Source organism: Sceloporus undulatus, unplaced genomic scaffold (genome assembly GCF_019175285.1).
Source record: "Sceloporus undulatus isolate JIND9_A2432 ecotype Alabama unplaced genomic scaffold, SceUnd_v1.1 scaffold_19, whole genome shotgun sequence".
In the NCBI taxonomy this organism is placed as follows: Eukaryota; Metazoa; Chordata; class Lepidosauria; order Squamata; family Phrynosomatidae; genus Sceloporus; species Sceloporus undulatus.
The window spans coordinates 837964-859370 of NW_024802941.1; the positions used below are offsets into that span (position 1 = coordinate 837964).

Consider the following 21407-nt stretch of genomic DNA (forward strand, 5'->3'; position numbering starts at 1 on the left):
AGCTAGCATCGATCCTAGACAGCACAACCAATAATGCTGGCTGATAGGAGGTGCAGGGATACCAGCAAGGTCACAAGTTAAACACTTTAATTTAAATAATGGACATTTCCCTGGTTCTGGCACCCTGCCTTTTTAAAAAATAATGGTTGGTCCCAACTAGTGTAGATCCATACAGAGTTAATCAGTTGTTGAGTGGTGCATCAACACTTAGGTAAATCTACTGGATTCCGAGAATTGACTCTTGTCAGGACTAAAATAGGATATAGACCTAAGTGTTACACTGTTTCCGAGTTTGATTAAGGAGAGAAAGATTAGTTTAGGGATGACAAAGACTATTTACTGAAGGAGCTAAGGTTGTGTCTGTGTTGTGTATGACCTTAACATATTGTGACTGAAAGATGAAGTACTGAATGGAATAGTATTGGGATGGACATAGTATGCCCTCCAGATCTTTTCGTAGGGCTGCTAGGATTTACAACTGAACCACATCTGTATACCCTCCAACTGTCTCAGTTTGGCAGAAACACTCCTGAATAATCCTCTGTCATTCCACTTTTTTCTTTTAAAATATCCTGGTTTTTCTTCTCCTTCTCCCCCTACTTCCCCCTTTGTCCTCAGCTTACTTCAACTTCTGCAAACAGAGTTCAGGATGCAAAACTAGTTTGTATTCAGTAGGGGGGGGGGATAGGAGAGGCAAAAGCTTACCCTAACAGTAGTCTCAGGGTAAAAGCAAAGTGCTGCTCTGTGTGACTCCTGACCTTCCTCATTCAATAGCTTCAATCTTGACCATGCTCTGATGATGGCCACAGATATCCTGCTTTTCATCTGTGAAATACTGGAGGGTATGAATCTTGAGGACCATGCATTGCCCAAACCTGGATTAGCAAGAAATATTTGTAGGAAGCAAAGTTGTCTGTTACTCCTTTCAGCCTGCTGAAGACATTGCAACCCTGAGAGCTTTGAAATAACAATGTATTAACCATTTTCAAGGTGAAGTTCTGCAGTTGTCACCATTGTCATAGCAGTAGTAACATAAATAATATGTATTAAATATGTAAACAATAAGGACACACAGTTAGAAAGAAGAATTACAGAAATGGTCCTTCCACCAAAATTATAGCTAGATTATGAAGAATGAGAGGAGAAAAAGTGAAAAATAGCAGGGAAATGTGTGAAGAAAGCAAAATGAAAAGACATGCTGGGATCATAGCAAAGTCCTATCTAGTCCTGTTTTCTGTTATCACAGTGGCTAACCAAAGACCTATAGAAAACCCACAAGCAAGACATAAACACCATTGAAACTTTTTAGTCCTATTCCCCAGCAACTGTACTGGGAGATATATTGTTTCTGACACTAAAAGAAAAGGAAGATGACCACAATTGTGTATGTGAGATACCTATGAGTAGGCACTGTAGTTATGGTGCTATGCAGTGAGTCCTGGCTGGTTCCCTCCTTCCCAACCACACTTACCAGGAAGCAGCCACTGCAGTCAACAGGGATCTGTTTCCCTCTTGCTTGGGAAACAGCTGACTGACAGGTCTACCCTCCCTTGTGAGGAATCTCCAGTGCAACAGGCAAAAACATCCCCCATTGCAATTACTCATGCAAAGGGGTGGGTGGGATCATCAACTAGCTGCTTACCATCAACAGGAGAATAGATTCCCATCAATCACTGTGGCTGCTGCCCAGTAAGTAGGGACTGAGGGACTTTCATTGTCCCTATATAGGGGCTATGTAGGGATTATGAATATGTAGCAGTCATAAATGCATAACTCTAGGTTATAGAGGATTCCATCTGATGGCTTTAACACAGTGAGAAGGCAACTTTCCAGTGTGGGAGAGTTGTCGAGTTTCCCAGCTCACAACAAGGGATAAAGGAAAGAGGAAAGCTCATCAAACCCCATCTGAGCATTTAATCTGAGGAAGAGGAAAATACAGGATGGAAAGATGGCTAAAAAGTCATCTTCAATAAACAATGTTCAGAAAGAGGGAAATGTTACTTGGCTTAGCACAGTGAGCACTGGAAGTATTTTACACAGAGATCAAAAGAAAAGGAGATAGCCATTTTAAGTGGAACAATCAGAATCATTTTTCATATGCATTTTTCACATGTACAGAAGAAGTGCCATAAAAAAGTCACAGACTGAAAACTAACAGTTGAAATGAGAATTGCAAGAGAAAGAATAGTAAAATGTGAAGTCGAAGGCTTTTATGGCCGGCATCCATGGTTTTTTGTGGGTTTTTCGGGTTATGCGGCCATGTTCTAGAAAATTTTCTTCCTGATGTTTCACCAGCATCTGTGGCTGGCATCTTTAGAGAATGCTTTGCCTGGAAAAAGTTGTGTGTGTGTGTGTGTGTGTGTGTGTACGTACACACACACACACACTGTGTGAGCCTGGGAATGCAGGAGTGATTTGCATGTGTATTGTTCTGTGCTGATGGCAGACCTCAGGCTGGGAGGATAATGCAAAAGAGGATTAGTGTCTGCTAATTGGTGATCATTATCTGAATGGCATTTGCTGAGTCCTTATTTTGCTATTCCTCAGGACTGGTAGCCAAATTTTGTTCACTTTAAGGGTTTCTTCTTTCCGGTTGAAATTATCCAGATGTTTGTGGATTTCAATGGCTTCCCTGTGCATCCTGACATGATAGTGGTTGGCATGGTCCAGAACTTCAGTGTTTTCAAACAGTATTTTATGCCCAGGATGGTTTGTGGCATGTTCTACTACTGCTTTTTCTGGCTGGCCCAGAAAATTCACAAACATCTAGATAATTTCAACCAGAAAGAAGAAACCCTTAAAGTGAACAAAACTTGGCTACCAGTCCTGAGGAATAGCAAAATAAAGACTCAGCAAATGCAAATAGGAAACCATTCAGAGTCAGGGGCTTTCCCAGCAGATAATGATCACCAATTAGCAGAAATTAATCCTCTTTTGCATTAGCCTCCCAGCTTGAGGTCGGCCATCAGCACAGAACAATACAGATGCAAATCACTTCTGCATTCCCAGCCTCACACAGTATATATACACCCAACTTTTTCCAGGCAAAGCATTCTCTGAAGATGCCAGCCACAGATGCTGGCGAAACGTCAGGAATAAATTTTTTTTAGAACATGGCCACATAGCCTGAAAAACCCACAACAAACAATACTAAAATGATAGACCATATCCATCTAGCCCAATATTATCTGTTAACACAGATAGGAATCACGTAGCCTCCAGATATTTTTGGATCACAAGTCCCAGCAGCACTAACCAGAGTAGTTGATAGTGAAGAATGCTGGGAACTTCAGTCATACAACATCTGGAGGACCACATGTTTCCCACACCTGATCTATACTGATTGACAGTAGCAAACCAGGATTTCAGGCAGTCCTGCCTGGATTTGCCAACTTGAACTGGCTGTTCAATCAATTGCTGAACAGTAAGTCAGGACTTATGTAAACCCCATTGATTCATTGGGGCTCCTCTAGCTGGGACTTGTAATTCTTCCAGGATGAGGAAGGAAGGAAGGAAGGAACTCACCATAGCCAGAAAATGAGGAGAAAGGGAAAAAGAAAGAGCCCCCCCCCAAAAAAAAAGAAGGAAAAGAAAAGATAAAAGAGCAAGAGTATTTAATTATGTGGGTGGAAGCCACTTAAAAGAAAAACTATGAAAACTGCTCCACTCAAAAACTGTATCAGACAATAATTCATAATTATTTTAAAGAGCAAATTAAAGGAGCACAGAAAGAGAAAGATGTGTTCCAAGAGACTGGAATTTGTAAAAACAGCAGAACAAATAGAATGCCCTAGATCAGAAGCAAGAGGGCAAGCTAATACAAACAGACAGACAATATAGATGCCACAGAAACAGTAACTAGGGAGCTAAACCAATTCTGTCGCAATTTTATGGCAAAAACAAAAAGAGAAAAGAACAGCAAATGAAAATTGTTCAAATATCATTTAATTAAGGGAATAAACAGAATTAAAAGGGGAAAGAGGGAAAGACATGTCATTCTATTGCTAAAATAGAATTCAGTGGAAAACAAGAAGGCTGGTCTTAACTGTCCACTCTGTTGGCTGAACAATAACAAGCCAAGTCATAGGACAGCTCCACTGATTCCAGGTCAAATGAAAGTGGAAAGGATAGCTCCAAAACACCAATGATGTGTCAGATGGTTGGAGCACCTCCTTAGCCATGTGCTGCATAACTTGCAAGACTATTTGGATCAATGAACAAGGACAGTAGTGATGGTGGATGTCTTATGGATAACTCATGTCAAACCTCAGTTGGCTCCAATTCTATTCCATTCCATTCCATTCCCTCCAGGGCAAAAAGGAGGAAAACATACAGAGGTGGAGGTACCATTCCTTCCGTGTTTCTGCTTGTAATAGTCCCCAGTTTCTCATGTTTGAGTCTTTCTTCAGATGCAGTGTTTTTCTTTTCATTCAGATTGCTCAAGCAATACCTGGAACATCCAGAAGATGATGGATTTATGTCCAGAAAAAGACATACCTATTAAATAGTAAGCACGCCTTTAAGTCACCTGTTGATTTTTGGCCACCTCATAAATTTCATAGATTTTTCATAAGCAAGGAATAATTAGACATAGATTGTCATTGCCTTCCTCTAAAAGTCTGTCTACGGCATTTAATATTCCTTGGCAGACCCCATTCAAGTACTAATCAACCCTGTTCCTGCTTCCAAAATCACACAAGATATGGTGCCTTAATGATATTTAGGCTACAATACTGTTACTTATTGCTGGGTTCCTTCAAGTCATTTCTGACTTATGGCAATTCTAAGGCAACCCTATCATGGATTTTTCTTGGCAAGGTTGGTTCGGGGGAGGAGGATTGCCATTGTTTTCCTCTAAGGCTGAGAGAGTGTGACATGCCCAAGGTCACCCAGCAGGAATCCACTGGGGATTCAAACCATGGTCTCCTAGTGTCCTAGTCCAGTACTTAAACCACAATGTAGCACACTGGCTTTCACTGCCTAGAATAGTATGTGCTAAATCCTTCTTTGAAGGGGAGCTGGCAAATGGGAATCTACATTGATAAAATACTTGGCAGTTTTTTTCTTTTTTATTTCCACTAAGTTCACAGAGACATGATTAGGAATTTAGATAATTCTGCATCAAAAAGGTTGAAAATTTGTAAAAGCACTTCCTCCTTTCTAAATCCCACAATGTACCAGAACGAAATAAATTAATTCTGAAAAACAAGTGTCTACCAAAGGAATAGGGTACATAGAAAAGGGGAAAAATAAGAGGCAGGGAAGTTATAATCTCTAGTCCCTAGGTGTCTTTGAGGACACCAACAGGTTTTCCATTTATTTTAGATTTATTTGGCTGTGGTGCATGTGGGCTCAGGAAGGGGGTACATTTTAAATTTGTCAGTGTTCGGAGGTGTAGAATTATCAAATTCCTAATCATCCTTCCCTGAACTTAATAAGAATCAATAAACAAAATTTACTACTGTAAAATCCCATTTATCGGTTCCCTTTTTCTCAATGCTTATTGAAGTTTTTTCCCCCCTCAGTGCTTATTGATGATTTTCTGCACATACATGAATACATGAAACATGGGGCCTTTGGAGGCTCTCTGAATGTTCCCAGAGCTTGAGAAAGTTTTTCTACTACAGTTCCCACAATCGCCATGTCAACAGACCCAGTAACTTTCCAGACTCCTGCCTGTTCCACCAGGTACCACAAGCAACCATTTAGTGCTACTCACCATTATGCTGTTCAGCAGCTGATCCATTTCCTAAAATCAATATATTCTTGTTATATGAATTAGTGGTAGCGATGGAGACCACACACTTTGGGGAAAACTCAGGGAAAGGCTCAAGGCCAAGTGAAATGTGCACACACATAAGTGTTAATTTTCTAGATGCACCCGATAAATGGCTCTCATCTCATCATCACCTTTTGGAATGAGTTCGGACATGTGGCAAATAGCAGTGATCTGTTGGGGGTTAGTTCAGCCCTGCAAGTCGCTCATTCCTGTGTTCCAAAATAAAAACCTGGCTGGTTAGCTGTCAGCATTAGGCTCTTCATGTGCTCAACATTCATCATGACCTTCACCTTCAAATGACAGAGAGGGGACAGATAGCAACAGGTTTAAATTTAAACATGTAAGGCAAGCCACATACTTTTCATACATTTGGAACACTCTCGCAGGGTTGCAGATGTTATTGCCTACAAATGACATTCGAGTGGTACTTCATTATTTCCTCATCTTTTAACACCTGAGACTTCAGGCACTGAAAATGAGGGGGGTGTCTTTTAAAAAAAGAAGAAGAAGAAAAACCAGTCCTCACATCCACATCCAAATTTGACCAAAGGGCTATTTTCCCTATTTGTGGGACTGTATTTTCTCTTTCTCTCCTCCCCACTCCATTTCACTAAGCTGCAGCTGGTTACATTTAAACACTAACTGTAGTAACATATTGAAACCAGATCAATCTTCACATTTTCCTCTATGGTTTGTTGGGGGTCTTTACATGTTTTCCACTGTTCAGATCCAGAAAGCTGAAGATTTTCTGTTATGTTTCTGATGGCTTTTGTTTACTACATCCCAAGTTAAGCCACTGTAGATGTTTGAGGGTTTCCTTGCTTCAAACTATGCTGAAGAAAGGAGTGAAAAGAGTGGTAATTTCAAGAAATACCCATTTCTCTTGTTCAGTATGTAAAACAGTTGGAGAAAATGTAACTTTCAGGTAATGTTGCCAGACTCCAACTTGTAAGACCACCAGCTTAGCATAATCAATGGTCAGGGATGCTAGATGCTGCATTCCTATTTCTGACCTAAAATGGAACTTCTGCCTTATTAGAAAGTTAATGTCAGGAAGAAGAAAGCCATGAACAGCGATATCAGTTAGTGAAAGTTCCCCTGAGAAGAAAGTGCAAGAGGTAAATGCAATTTATGACACATTTCTAAAGATGATGCTGTGGAATTAATTGTTTTTTAAAGCATATTTTTATTTTCAAAATTTAATAAAAAGTGTTTTTAGATACACACTTTAATATCATTTCTGTGATTTTAAAAAACAAAACAAAATACAGCTATATATAATTATTGATATACTGCTTATTTGGCATTCATTATATTCCATGAAAAGATGGACTTTGTAATCACACGTCATTTACTATGTACAACAGAAACTGCATTTTATGGGAAAGCAGCTACAACTACAATATGGTGGCTTTATTATATGAAAAGAAATTATTACAAAAAGACAGGATGATGGAAATCCAGTAGAAGCTGCAGTGAAGATGGCCTTACAGCCTGTGCACACACATCCATCAGGTTCTGTCGGGATGAAGTTTGTACTATAAGGCACTAAGATCTTTTCCTAATCAGTGGCTCATTTTTAACAAATGCCTCTTTAGGTGGCAACATACAATTCAAAACATACTTAGTTACACACTTTGAATTAACTGTTGTATTATAAATAACTGAATCAAATTTCATAACAGCAATATCCTATATGCTCTTAATTTTGTGCAAATTTTATCTAACACCTTTTGATATATTTGACCATTTGGCTACTTTTTGTACTGACATAGTGAATCAAATACTGCCTTGCTGGGAATAACTACCAAACACTTTACTATAGTAATAATGAAATAAAGCACCAAAAACCTCATGAGGTCTCCCAAGAGGTCCCATATCTTAATTTTGCAATTCAGAGAAATCCTTAATACAAGGGGGGATGGGGGAGAATAACTTGACAATATTGGGGCTGCCATGTTTGCTTTTAGTCATTGGCATAAACATTTCTGTCACATTAAACTTTTTATAAGATCAATTCTGCTTCTTTTAGATAAATCACACTGGAATAATGTGGCTACAGTAAGAAGATTCAAAACTCCAAATCAAATGTTGTTTTGTGACAGTAGTGTAACTCAGATGCTACCAGACAAGCCTTTATCTTGCAGTTGCCCTACTTCACAAATGGAATTTTTGGACATAGCAGGTTGGCCCACATATCTACTATTTTGAACCCTTCTGTTTTCTTACTGCTGCTTCTTTCTTACTACACAATATCCATTAAAGGAGGAAAGGGTGGAGTAGAAGCACCTGGCCTTTTGATGTGTAATTCTAGAAGTTCTCTGAGTGGACATAACTCAGTCTTTCCTCAAGGCATCAGGAATTATAGCCACATAGTTAGCAGAATAAATAGATTCACAAATGAGTAGTATACAACGGTGCTTAAGCCTACTTATTTAAATGGTTCAAGAGGACATCTAATATTGACAGAAAACCATGGAGATTATCAGATGGGGTGAAAAGGCTGGGAGTAAAAGGCATACTCCTGGCAAAGTTGCATAATCGTGCTCAAGATTTTCAAATACATTGTGCTTATTCAGGACTTAACCCATGGAGATCCAGAAATGCTCCAGCAACAAACCATTCATGGGGAAGTCCTGGGAATGGTTTGTTGTTGGAGCATTCCTGGATCCTCATGGGCTAAGTCCTGGATAAGCGCAACGTCATCAGAAAATCTTCTGCGACTTTGCCAGGAGTATGCCTTTTTCTTCCCTGATTATCAGACAGGGGAAAATCTCCCATGTGTGCGTTGCTGCACATTTCCTCTCCATTCCTTTTCTAGCTCTGCCTTTATAGCCACACACAGAAGAATGTCTATGAGCTTTCCAGGGCAGAAATCAAAGTGATGACAGAGAATGCTGCTGAAAGGGAAAATTGGAGACAATCCTGCACACGTGCACAAATACTGCTTGCTTACGCACAAGGCTTTTTAGATCCCAATTTTTAAACTGGAGTGTAGCCAGAAAGTTTAAATTTGGCATCTAAAACATCTCAAAATTAGCCTGAAGCAATTAAGTCCAAATTCTGACAACTTAGAACTATAAGAAAATAAGAAGTACTTGTCAGAACCTATTAGATCTGACAGCAATCTGAAATTTTGAAGTGTCTATAGGAATAGCCAAACAGTACATTTGTGAGCTTAAAGTTATAAAGGATGCTTCTGATCTCACCATTCCATTTATGCAACGAACTGTTAATCTGAAAACTTGAGTAGTTGTATGTGCCTTTTTCCTCCTATGATTTTTTTAAAAGCTACTATTTTGTGTAGCAGGTCTGTGATTGTGGTGCTTTCTTTCTCTTAAGGCCTACTGTCAAGACAACAAATATTTGAAAGAAAAAACAGGCATAAAATCAAGTGGAATTGCTAACATAGTTTATCTTATTCCAATGAAGAGTTTTGTTTACACTCTCCTCCAGCCTGCTAAACCATCTAAGGGATTTTCATATTGAGGCAGAATAGATTAAGAATAGAATAAATTAAGGAAGGGAGAGAATCTAAAACTATGGGAATACATCAGAAAGTGTATACCCTGTATTTTTGTTCCAATCATCTTTTAAAATTGTCTATTGGAGGGCAAAGGTAGTGACTGTGTGCCTCCTCTGAGATGTTATTGGACTCCAACTCCCAACATCCCCAGCCAGAATACTCAATATTCTGTGGAAGATGATGAGATTGCAGCCCAGAGAGCCATACTGTCTCCATCCCTGGTGCTGGATTTTAAAGAGACTGGAAGAAATGTATACTCTTATTTCTGCAAGTCTACTGAGGCACACCTGGATTGTTAATTTTTTTCACTCTGTCACTCCTTGTATTATGTCAGATGCTAAGTTCCCCCTAAATTTGGAAGCAGCTTTCAAGACACTGTAGATGCTGATTTTGGAAAAACAGTTCAGATGATACAAAATTTATCGTCAGTTTATGGTCAAAACAAGCTGGCAATAAGATCTATACAGCAACAAAGGTATATATGGGCAAAATCTTGTAGTGTTAGGGAATACTCACATTCTAGAAATATTATTCTAACATCATTCTTTAAAAGTAAGTTTATGGGAAAATTTTAAAAGTCCTGTCTTAATATTTTTGAAAACATATATATTTAATATTTTAAAATATAAAATCTCTTTAGAAAATCTTTCATACTCTCTTAAAATGGAGCAAACCCACTTTAAATTCCATCTGTAAAAAAATTGCCCTTTCCACTGATTAATTTAGATCTTTACCATTGCATCTGTATTTTGCCAGTAGGTATTTGTATGCTAATAATACATCATAATAACAAGGGCATGGCTTTGAAAAGCCAGAAACCCCATAAAAGCTTGAGAAGTAAAATCACAACTACGTGTCTGGACTAAGCCTAATGAAAGCACAAGTGTTTATTATCTCTCTTACAACAGAGAAGAAATGCATGCATGATGGCATCAGCTCATTGTAGTAAGAATACGTTAGGGAGATTTGTTATAAATTGGTGTGTGTATGTGCATGTACACACACAGATGCACATATTCCTAATTTTTTTAAGTGTTTTCTTTTTGTTTCTTCTAAATCAGACCTGAGTGTTGTTTTTCTCTCTAAAGAGGGAAAGATGTGGGGGAAAGAATGCTGAAGGAAGTCCTGCTTAATTTGTTGCATATGGCCCAATGTGTTATAAAATGAATTGTACACTACCAGGAGACTAAATGGGCAGCTCTGCAAACAAACGAGGCTTAACTCAGAAGATGAGAGCATATTCAAATATCTGCCCACAGGCAAGTCAAAATATTCAGTCCAACTTCCTCTGGTGATTTAATTAAAATAATAATAATAATGATAACAACAACCATAAACACCTTATAAGGTACATAAATCTCCTTTAGCATTATCCCCCAAAGGAATACATTGGAAGAACTCACATTCTCTCTACTTTTTTCATTTTACAAAGGCTTTATCAAACCATATGTGCAGATACTTGAGATGATGACAGTGTTAAGCTTCCTAGGGTCCTAGAGTCAAAGAAATTCTGCTGTCCCCCGCTGCTAAGTAAGTGCACTCCTTCTACAGGGGGCAACATCTGCCGATCGGTCATGGTTCCACTTGGCGAAGACCCCAAGAAACTTCCTTGGGAAGAAACAATTTTCTCAGGACTGGCAGCCAGTTTGGGGGATGTGGAGAAGTTGTATCCATAGAGAGCACAAGGGCTGTGCAGCCTAAAAGTGTTGTAGGAGCTCTGGTGGGTTTGATTTGTAGCAAAGGCATTGTTGGATGGGGAAGGCATAATATACTGGAGCTGTGGAGACATCCCCGAAATCTGCATTGATAAGCCTGCCTGGGAACAGCTGAATCCATCACCATCACTGCCTGTCACAGGCATGTTCACAGATGAACCACTTGACACACCAACATATGAGGGAGTCCTTGGAGTTGCAAAGGTCTCAGTGGTTTGGTTTGTAAGCCTGTTGTATGTTTCAGCCAAGGAAGTGCTGTATCTGTTAAGGGCTAGACCTGAGCGGGCACAAGCTGTGTAATCAGCTGGAGCGAGGCTACAGAGCTGGCTGGTGTTGGGAGCAAGGTGAAAGGCTGGAGAAGAACAAGGAGATCCAGGAAGAAGGTGGGAATGAGTGGTTGGTACTCCATTTCCAGAACCCTGGAGCAAAGTGGGGGATCCAGCATTTCCTGGAAGAGAACATTAAAATATAAAACTCAATTAAAATAGGCCTATCTTCCTTGTCTTATGTAACTATCCTTTAGTTATCTAACTTTAGGATGGCTTAAATAAGGTTAGACCAGGCGGAAAACTTTTTGCTTGTTGAGGCAAAGGAAAGAAGGTATTTATCCCTTCTGCCCACAGGAGCTGTAATCAAATCCTACGTCAACATTATCAATAGGACTCAGCAGCGGGATAGCTTAAGGGATGCAAGTCAGAAAAAGGGCACATTGAGCACATAGAAATGTTTCCTAGAACAGTAAAGGGGTGCAGATGGAACTGCCAAGAGCCCATCAACACCAACACACTTCATTCCCTAGCACCCACCACTTGCATCCACTATCTCATTCTGCCTACTGGTTGAACCAAACCTCCACCATTTTACCTTGACAACACTGCTGTGAGACTAAGATAAAGGCAAACAAGTGAACTTCCTAGATTACGATGGATTTGAACTCAGCATCTTACCTCCCTGCATTCTAAATACACTATACACTAAAACTCATAGGTTATAATATCCAAGGTTATCTGTGTAAGTTAGTTTGGCTGAAGGTAACTTTCTTTCGCCTGAAGACTCATAAATGCTCAGCAGATAATCCTCAAAGAGTAATATAAATGCAATTTCTGTAATTTATGCTCTCCTCATTATACTAGAGATATTAAAAATGTGCACAAATCTATGAAAACCATGTAGTGAATTTAGTCAGCTGCCTCCAGAGATTGGTCTTTATAACAGAAAGTGTGGTGTTTGTGCTTGTCCAAGCCACTGCAAATTGTGTCACTGTTCCTTAGCAGATCAAATTAATAGCTCTTGCCACCCAAGAAACACATATGGCAATGAAAAGCCATACATACTATGAATTTTATAACAGGCAAACATGCAGATTGCTCATAAATTTTGATGTGTTCATAAATCCTCATGTGTTGTTGGTTGTAGTACAGTGCAGGGACTGTGGCCCTTGTTATCAACAGAATGTGTCACGTGTATCTCCTCTGGGCACATAATGTTACGGCACAGTTAGAAACAGTAATAAAGGATTGATTCTTATACTCAGAATAGAGACTGTTGGAGTAAGGGCACACTGAGCTGTTTACTCAGAATGGCATTCCTCTAAATAAGAAGACCTGAGATCATGGTGTTCCTGTCAAGAACTCAAAGGTCTTGCATGGCAATCTTTCAGCCTAACTATGAAAGGGAGTAGGGGAAGAATTCTCCCATAGCTGCCCAGCTTTTCTATATTTGGAGCTTCTAGAATGGACAGGGGGAGAACTAGGAATCATGGAAACACAGAGCTGGGAGAGAACACAAGGGCCATCCAGTCCAACTCCCTGTCATGCACTCCTGACAGATGGCCATCCAGCCTCCATTTAAAAACCTCTGGAGACTCCACTATACTTCAAGGCAGTGTATTCCACTCTTGAATAGCTCTTACCATCAGGAAGTTCCTCCTAAAGTTTAAGCGGAATCTTTTCCCCCCCTTACTTCTGTGCAGTAGAGATTCTTTGTTCAGTTTTCTGTGCACTTTACATAAGCCTTTGTCTGACTGCATCATTGGCCTTGTCAGAGTGAGGAGTATGATTCTCACCAAGAAACAGCACTTCCAATGCCATCCTTTTCATGGTTGGGGGGACCACCACAGCAAAATGTAATATGGGCTTTCTTTGTGGTAAAATGCCTGCTATATCTTTTGTACCAGTAATTTTGTCTCAACCTGACCATCCCTGAATTGGCTTTGGGTGTGATGGCCATGATATTAAGCCCGTATTAAATGTACAAGTGTAAAAGCTTCTGATTCCCAGTAGCTTATTTACTTAAAAATTTTATATTGCTGCTTCAAAAGGGAATTTCTAGTTTCATTTTGAGGCATTTCATAAATACAGCTCTAGCAAGCAAAACTGCAGATTAAAAATATTCTCTGCCTTTGTGCTATTTCTGTCTCTCTCAACCTCAGTGTCCTCACCTGAAAAACAGGAATATTTATTCATTTCCTATGCATAGTCCTCCTGGCTAGTTTTTGAGCTGTGTAAAACTACAAATTATGTTAGACGTATAGCATAGACCTCCAAGTATATTCCCTTTTTTACTTGGAAGTAAGTGCATATCTCCTAAGTGTGGGTTGTACCTATAAAATGGGTGCAGCCATTCTTTTTTTCTGTTTCTTTTTGTCCACTCGTAAACTTCTTTTACATTCCACTGAAGTGTACCTTCCTCTGTCTTAGCCTACATTTTGTATCAGACATCAAAAATGATATAAAACAATTCAAGGCAATTACATAAAAATGTTTTAGACATTAAATATGGGGAGTCAGTTCCTCTCATAATCAGAAGTCTGTGGCTGCATCTGCACTGCAGAAATAACACAGTTTGACACACTTTAAGTATGGAATCCTGGGATTTGTAGTTTTACAAGGTCTTTAGCCTTCTCTACCAATGAATGAAGGTGCCTCACAAACTACAAATCCTAGAATTGCATAGGATGGCACTATGGCAGTTAAAGCAGTGTAAAACTGCATTATTTCTGCAGTGCAGATGCAGCCTAAGAGCCTTCCCCAGCTCTAAAATCCCTGGGTAAGTTGGAAGAAAGTTTGAAAGACCACAGGGCACCAGTATGCTCTCTAAATGTTATCCCAGGCCAAAGATATAGCAAAGGATATCATATGGAAGAGTTTGCTTGCTCTCTCTCACACTAAACACCTGCTAACACCAGCAATAACTTCCACAGCTTGTGTGGCCCCAAAGCAGCGAGGGGAGGGAAGAACATTCTTTTTAAAGAAGGCATATATAGAAGAAAACTCATTAACATGACCTCTCTTTTCTAAATCAATGCTGCTCCTTAGGCACATTCAGGAGGGATATTTTACATCCCCATAATCCTCGGCAATTAATATTGAACAGTCCTAAGGGACCTATACGCTCTTTAGCATCTCTGTAATGCAAAGTTCAGATCCAAAGCTAACTTTCCATCAAAGATATTTGCGACACGCACATTTTTCCTCTTACTTTGCCAAAACTGAACCAATCTGGATTTTTGTTGCCTGTATTCATATCCCAGGGAAGATTTCCTCCTCCCCACCCCCATGCCCTGACATTCTGAGGCAACAGAAATGGATCTTGATTTCAGAATAAGTTTATGTATCTTTTTGCATAAGTTTCTAACCCTTTTCAGTGTTTCATGCATCTTTTTTGAAACAGCTTGGAGGGGAAGAAAACTGGGATTCCTGTTATGTTAAGTAAACAGTTTCTAAAAAGAAATTTATCTAACAGGCACAGCGGGCGTTTATTACACTACAAATTACTTTGTTTGGCAAGATCTTATAATGACAGCTACTGACAAAAATGCCTCATCTGTGTTACACCCAAAATTAATTGTTTAAGTCACATTAATTGCAGATGAGAGAGAATTAGAGTGTAAATCTACACACAACTACTTGGAAAGAAGTTGCAATGAACACACTGGAATTACTTCTGAGTAGACATATACAGGCCAGCACTGTTAAATGTGAACTTAACACAGGAATAACCAATTGCCATTAACTGGGGCTATGGGATCCTAGTGCCCTCATCCATATTTTACTCTCATACCATCCCATCTCCCCTTGAATTTTTGGAATACACCTGGAAAAATGCCCCCAAATGTCAAGCAGCACCTCCAAAGCCTCCAAGTTCATTTTGCTGAACTTGGGGGAAATTTTCCCTTCACCTTTTTAGGCCAATATAGGTCTTTTTCCCCCCCCCCAATACAGTAAGTGGACATCCAGTTACATCCTCTTTTGAATCAGATGTTCTCAATTGCAGCAAAATGGCCAATACCACCTCCACTTGGAGGGCAGTAGAGGGCATTCTGGGATAAAAATGGCTCCCTAAATTGGGTGATATGTGCAAAAAGTAACTGAGAGCTGTATGTGGTATGCTGACTGCACTTTACCCACACCTAACTTAATATCTCTATTGAAGTCACTGAAGTATAATCTGCACTGCAGAAATAATACAGTTTGTGTTTTAACTGCCATGACTCAATGCTATGGGATCCTGGGGTTTGTACTTTTGTGAGGTACCAGCAGTTTTTGGCAGAGAAGGCTAAAGACCTTGTAAAACTACACATCCCAGAATCCCATAGCATGGAGCTACTGCACTTGTGGTATCAGACTGCATTATTTCTATAGTATAGATGCACCCTGAGATTCAAAAGTGCTTCTCTTTGGCAGCACCATACTCCTGAAATAATGCATGGGTGCATTGAAGCACACCAGAAAGCTCTCTCTTTTGGTGGTAAATACCTGACTTCAAATCTGAATCACCCCTTGATTTGTTTTAGTTATATTCATTAAAGTTTTCTAAATAGTGTCTTTGGAACTAAGGTAGCTTTCCAAGAGTCAAGTTAGCTAGGTCAAAGCGATGAAGCTAAGCAAGGACATAGAATCTTCAGTGTGAAATAATATGGAGGTTTTTTGTTTGTTTGAAGTATGGCAAGATGAATAATTTTTTGACCATGAAATAAAGATATTAGTTATCCCCATTAAATTCAAATATCTATACCAGGATAACTTTATGTTCATTTTTAATCTCCCCTTTCATCATCAGAAAAACATTGATGCCTGTAAAAAAATGAGTTTGCAGATCATCAGAGAATTCAACCCAGGTAGCCTAAGTCCAAGTCCAACAACATGTCAGCCATTAGACCACGCTAGTTCTCAGAATGACTATGATCCAAAACACACTGCAGAAATAATCAAGTTTGAGACCCTTAGGGGGTTGCTGTTATTGTTATGTGCCTTCCTTCCACTTATGGCAACCCTGGGTATTTCTTGGTAAGATTGCTTCAGAGGAGTTTTGCCATTGCCTTCCTCTAAGTCTGGGAGAGTGTGAGTTGCCCAAAGTGACCCAGTGGCTTCCAAGGTTGAGCAGAGATTCAAAATCTGGCCTCCCAAAGTCCTAGTCCAACACTCAAACCACTACACCATACTGGCTGTTCCCTTTAGGGGTACTTCTGACCAAACTACAATGTGTAATTATTTTCCTTCACAATTGATTTTGTGTGTGAAATGATGATGATAGAAGAATGGGAAAACACTGGTTGGGGGTACAGGGGCAATGGAACTGTCTGCCAGATCATTTCTGGCCTGAATGCAGTGTGGGAGAAAATGCAGGAATAAATATGATTAATAAATAAATATCTGATTTGACACTGGGTGGTTTCATTAGCCATTACAGTGGCAAGCTGAAGCAGCAGAAGCAACAGCAGCTCCCAAGAGTTCCAGGCACTGCCATGTATGCAAGTCCTCCCAATGTGAACTGTGCAATTTTTTGTTATTTAAATAACAAAATAACAATGGAAGGCTGAGCAGTCTCCAGATCATTCTTACTCTCTTTCATGATGTGAACAAAAGGAAGACCCCCATACAGACAGGCCAAAATAAAGCTGCTTCGGGTCTCTTTGGAAGTATGTTGTTTAAATGATGCTTGTGTCCTAAGAGTTCAGAAGCGGCGCCAAAGCCGCGCTCCAGTCCTAAGGACTGGAGCGTGGCTTGGGTGCGGCTTCCGGACTCTTAAGATGCATGCATCATTTAAACAACATACTTCCAAAGAGACCTGAAGCAGCTTTATGTTGGCCTGTCTGTACAGAGCCAAAATTGGCTTTTATTTACAAAACACACTGTGCATTACTTGCATTCATGCAATCAGTATCATATCCAGTTTGCTCAACAAAACAACAGTTCAATTTATGAGTTCTAAATATTCAATTTCTTTGGAGGATTTTGCAAAAAAAAAAAAAATCCCAGTCTTGTGGAAAACATGGATATAAATAAAGTGATTGATTGATGACTGACTGATTGGCCTTCTCCCTGTAGATTTGAATGTACCTTGTTGTTGTGTACCTGCATCATTTCTGATTTATGGAGACCCTTAGGCAATCCTATCACCAAGCTCTCTGGGGTGGAGAGTGTGTGACTTGCCCATCGTCACACAGAGGGTTTCCATGGCTGAATGGGGGGTCGAACCCTGATCTTCAGAGTCACAGTCCAATGCTGAAACCACTACAACACACTGGCTCTTTTCTGGTATAATTAGTTGCAATGAACATATAATATTTTACAAAGCAATAGATGAGCCCTTCCATGCTTATTTTATGATTCAGCTTAGTTGTAAATGCATATATAAGCAACATAGTGAAATGAGCACTGTTATTACACTTAATTGCTATCCATGTAAGCACCTGCTGACACCGTGAACTCTCATTTTGCCCTCTAACTTTTAGAATAAATACAGGGCCCAGTAAATCAGCTGAACTTTTACCATTGACCTAAATGAAACAAACACTGACATTGTACTCATGAACACTGAATAGTTTATTCTTGTGCCTTTGAAATCTGTAAATGTGACTAGTACCTTGTTTTGCAATCCCAGGTATATCTTCAAATGTAAGTGTCCTCAGTGAAGGTCTCCAGAATGCGTAAGACTCTACTAAAGCTTCCAATCCCATCCTAGGCAACAGAAAAGAGCACTTTATGAGAATAATAATCTAAAATGTGCTTATATTTTGCAGTATTATATTATTTTGTTCTTTCTCTGGCATGTAATACTATATACATGATTCTCCATAAACCCAAAGCGAAAGAAACTTCAGAAGTACTCTTCTCTCCTATAGGCCTGCATTGGTAGACAATTAACAAACTGTGGCCCGTTCCGCACGGGCGTAATAGTATGGACTGGGTCCGTACTAGGGTTAGAAAGGGGCGTCCCTTCCGGAAGCCCCTAACCCTAGTACAGATCGAGTCCGTACAAAATGGCGGTGCCCGTTCCACACGGGGGCCGCCATTGCTATGTCACCACCGCACCACCTCCAAACGAGGCAACGTGGTTGTGACGTAGTGGTGCCGCACCAGAGTGCATAGAACGCCCTTTCTGCGGCGCCAGAAGGAGCTCTGAAACGGAGCTCCTTCCAGGATTTGCATCACTGGCGCAGCCTTTAGATGGCTGTGTCAGTGACGCAAGGCAGAAAGAGGCTGAGCGGCCCCTTTCTGCTTGTCCCCGCCGCCATTGAGTGTCCTTGGGGCATGAAGACCCAAGGACACCCCTTTCCAGGCCGCGGAGAAGCGCCCTTTTGCCGCTTCCCCATGGCCTGGAAAGTGGCGGATCGGGACCCCAGAGGCTGCCATTCTGGCAGCTGAGGCCCTGATCCGGCGGGGAAAGGAGCGCCTATAGGCTGCCCCAAAGCGGCGGTCTATAACGCACCTGTGATTCAGTTTTATTTCTTCTGTCCTGGCTTGTCATTATGTACAAATCTAGTACCATGTTCAAAATAAATTCTAGTCAACTGCTAACCCTGCCGGTTTTAAATCACTGGATATAAATCTGGCTTGTTCAGCAAACGATAATTCATTTTAAGTCATAATTGCTACTTCACCAGAAACATGTCAGTTATTTTTTCCTCTGCGAAAGCATAAGCCATGGCTTATGCTCCTCCTCCCAGCTATACATGAGGAGCGCCCATCCCGGCTTAATGTTGCATGCAAACTGACCCCCCATTTTACTTAAATACTTTTACAATTAGAGTAAAACTTACATTATAACAATTATATTTTCCAAGACAGTATTTTTGATAAAATATTATCCAAGCTTCATTTGCAGGGCGCACATAGTCATTGGTAACAGTGACCTACAAATATATGCTAAAGACACAGATCACCAACTTTCCTCCTTGTTGCAGCTGCTAGAACAAACATCTTAAAGCTAAAAAACAAACAAACCTTAAATACCTCCCTAATCTTGCTTTTCCATGCAGGCACTTGTTGAAGTTGCTAGTATTTCAATTGTCCATCTTTTGCTCAGAGGCAAACCCATTTATACAATTCAGTAGGCTGATACAGTCATTGAAATAAATGGTACAGGGATGTCTTTTGAGATTGCTGAGCCTAATAACTATTATTAGACACATTCTTAAGACATTTGTTACGAGCATTTTGTCTTGGACCTCACAGGTCTCTGAAACGCACTTAAGCACACATGCAATTACAAGTCTGTACTAGGGTTTGTTTGTTTTTTATCATAGAGCTGTTAAAAAATACAGAAAATGGCAACAATCTCTTTTCATACAGAAAAGGCTAAAATGCTTGGAGATTTTTTGTTTATAAAAAAGATGGAGATCAGCATGATAGAAGTTTATAAAATTACGAATGATGGGCAGAAACAGACATTTTTCAGTTTCTCTCCTTCCATGGGAACTTGGGGTCACACAATTACAGTGATTGGCAGTATACTCAGGACAGACAAGACAAATTATTTCTTTAGGCAGTGCACAATTAACATGGAATTCAGTTTCTTTGGAGACAAAAGTCAAACTACAATTGGAATTTATCATAGCAATATTAAGGAACCAGCATTTCCTCATCATATTGCTTCTCTAAGTCTTTGGTACCAGAAAGATTCAGTATTGCTGCAGGAAAAAGTTATAAAGTATTAACAAAATGTGAGCTTTAAAAATAGCTTTCTTTCTTCTCTCACTGTGGTAATGGAGACTTTTTGTTTGTAGTTAAAGGAGAGATAAAAGCTCACCTCCTGGAGGACTGTAGCCAAGGTGATAATTTATACAAGATGCTTTCAAACAATTTCCACATTTTATCACCATCCTAATTTATACTTCCAAATGGCCAATTTTATTTAACTAAGCTATTGTATTTTTCTCCTGAACTATTTGAGAAATGAAATTTTCATATCTCCCCAAGTATAGATTGTTATATGGTCATTTTCTAAGGCCTCTTTGAAGAATTCTACCTGTTCTCGGTTTATAACTTCTGTTCCTCTTTGCAAAAGTTCAGAAAGAAGAATCTTGCTTTTAAGGCACTAAGCCACTGGTTTCTACAAACCATGTGAGAGACTGTAAATTATATTAACAAAAGGGAAGAGAAAAAGACTTTTCATTTAATGAACCTGCCTACAAGTTTAGTAGAAAAGAATTATCACTCAATATTATGGTTATGTTATGCCAACAATTCAAAACTCTGTGCCAGGGTAAGGAGGTTGTTCTCTCAGGGATAATTATCATGAACCACATAGTTAGGGTTGCCATAAGTCAGGACCTCCAAACTGGGACAAATGTAGGATAACATTTTCAAATGTAGGACACTTTTTAAAATGGAGGACACATGGGAAAAAATGATGATTTTTTTTTAAAAGTTAATATAAATGCATGTTTCTACACTTTAAAAATACAATTTAAAAAATACAATTTACAAATACATACACTATTGGGAATGGGCACCCACCTCTTCCTCCTCCTCCTCATTGGTGCCAAAAAAGGCACCAGGAAATGGCCCTTTCCTTTTCCCTCTCGCCGGCCCATGACCAAACAGAGGAGGAGCTCCTCCTCTGGAGTCTGGCTGGCCAATAGGGGCAGACTGAGGCTGGAACAGCCCCGCCCCCTGCCAGCACTGACAGGCTCTGGCCTGCAGAAGGAACACCTCCTCATTAGCCCTGCACACAGCCCTGCAAGGGCGTGCGCAGGGCCAGCGGAAGTGCCCACGGGCCAGCAAAGGCTGCGGTGCTGGTGGCAGCCATGTGAGTGGCCCCGTGTGAGAAGTCCTGTGCGAGTGGCCCTGCATGAGAAGCCCCGCGTGAGGGCCACAGGAGCGGCTGTGCACAGCGCAACTTGGCCGCAGCAAGCGCGGCCACTATAGCCTTCCACAGTGGCAGCTGACCCAGGGCAAGCCCAGGTCAGTTAGCAAACCGGGACGGGACGACCCCGCCCAGTTCAAAAGCGGGATTGTCCTGCCTCCAGGTGGGATATGGCAACCCTACACATAGTGGTGGTGGGCATGGCTGAAGCCAATCATGGAGAAAACCAGTACCAACAACAGGAAGTGGCAGCCCCTTTCCTTCTGTTCAGAGCTTAGAATCATTAGAGTTAGCA

The 21407-nt window shown here is 40.2% G+C and overlaps 1 protein-coding gene and 1 long non-coding RNA gene across 2 annotated transcripts in view; both read right to left on the reverse strand.

The window, feature by feature from the left end:
- Positions 1-3927: 3927 nt before the first annotated feature.
- On the reverse strand, positions 3928-5829 carry LOC121917457. Its single transcript, XR_006101031.1, has 2 exons — positions 5720-5829; positions 3928-4450 (listed from the first exon to the last, which is right to left on the reverse strand). It is a non-coding gene; the product is annotated as an uncharacterized LOC121917457 (long non-coding RNA).
- A 4608-nt stretch (positions 5830-10437) lies between these two features.
- The window catches only part of LOC121917464 (T-box transcription factor TBX18-like), a 46472-nt gene continuing 35502 nt past the window's right edge, over positions 10438-21407 (reverse strand). The window contains exons 7-8 of the mRNA XM_042443458.1: positions 17888-17982; positions 10438-11468 (exon numbers count right to left, since the gene is read on the reverse strand). Of these exons, the coding sequence (XP_042299392.1) occupies positions 10744-11468; positions 17888-17982 (820 nt within the window). The 3' untranslated portion in view covers positions 10438-10743. The remainder of the gene's footprint in view (positions 11469-17887; positions 17983-21407) is intronic.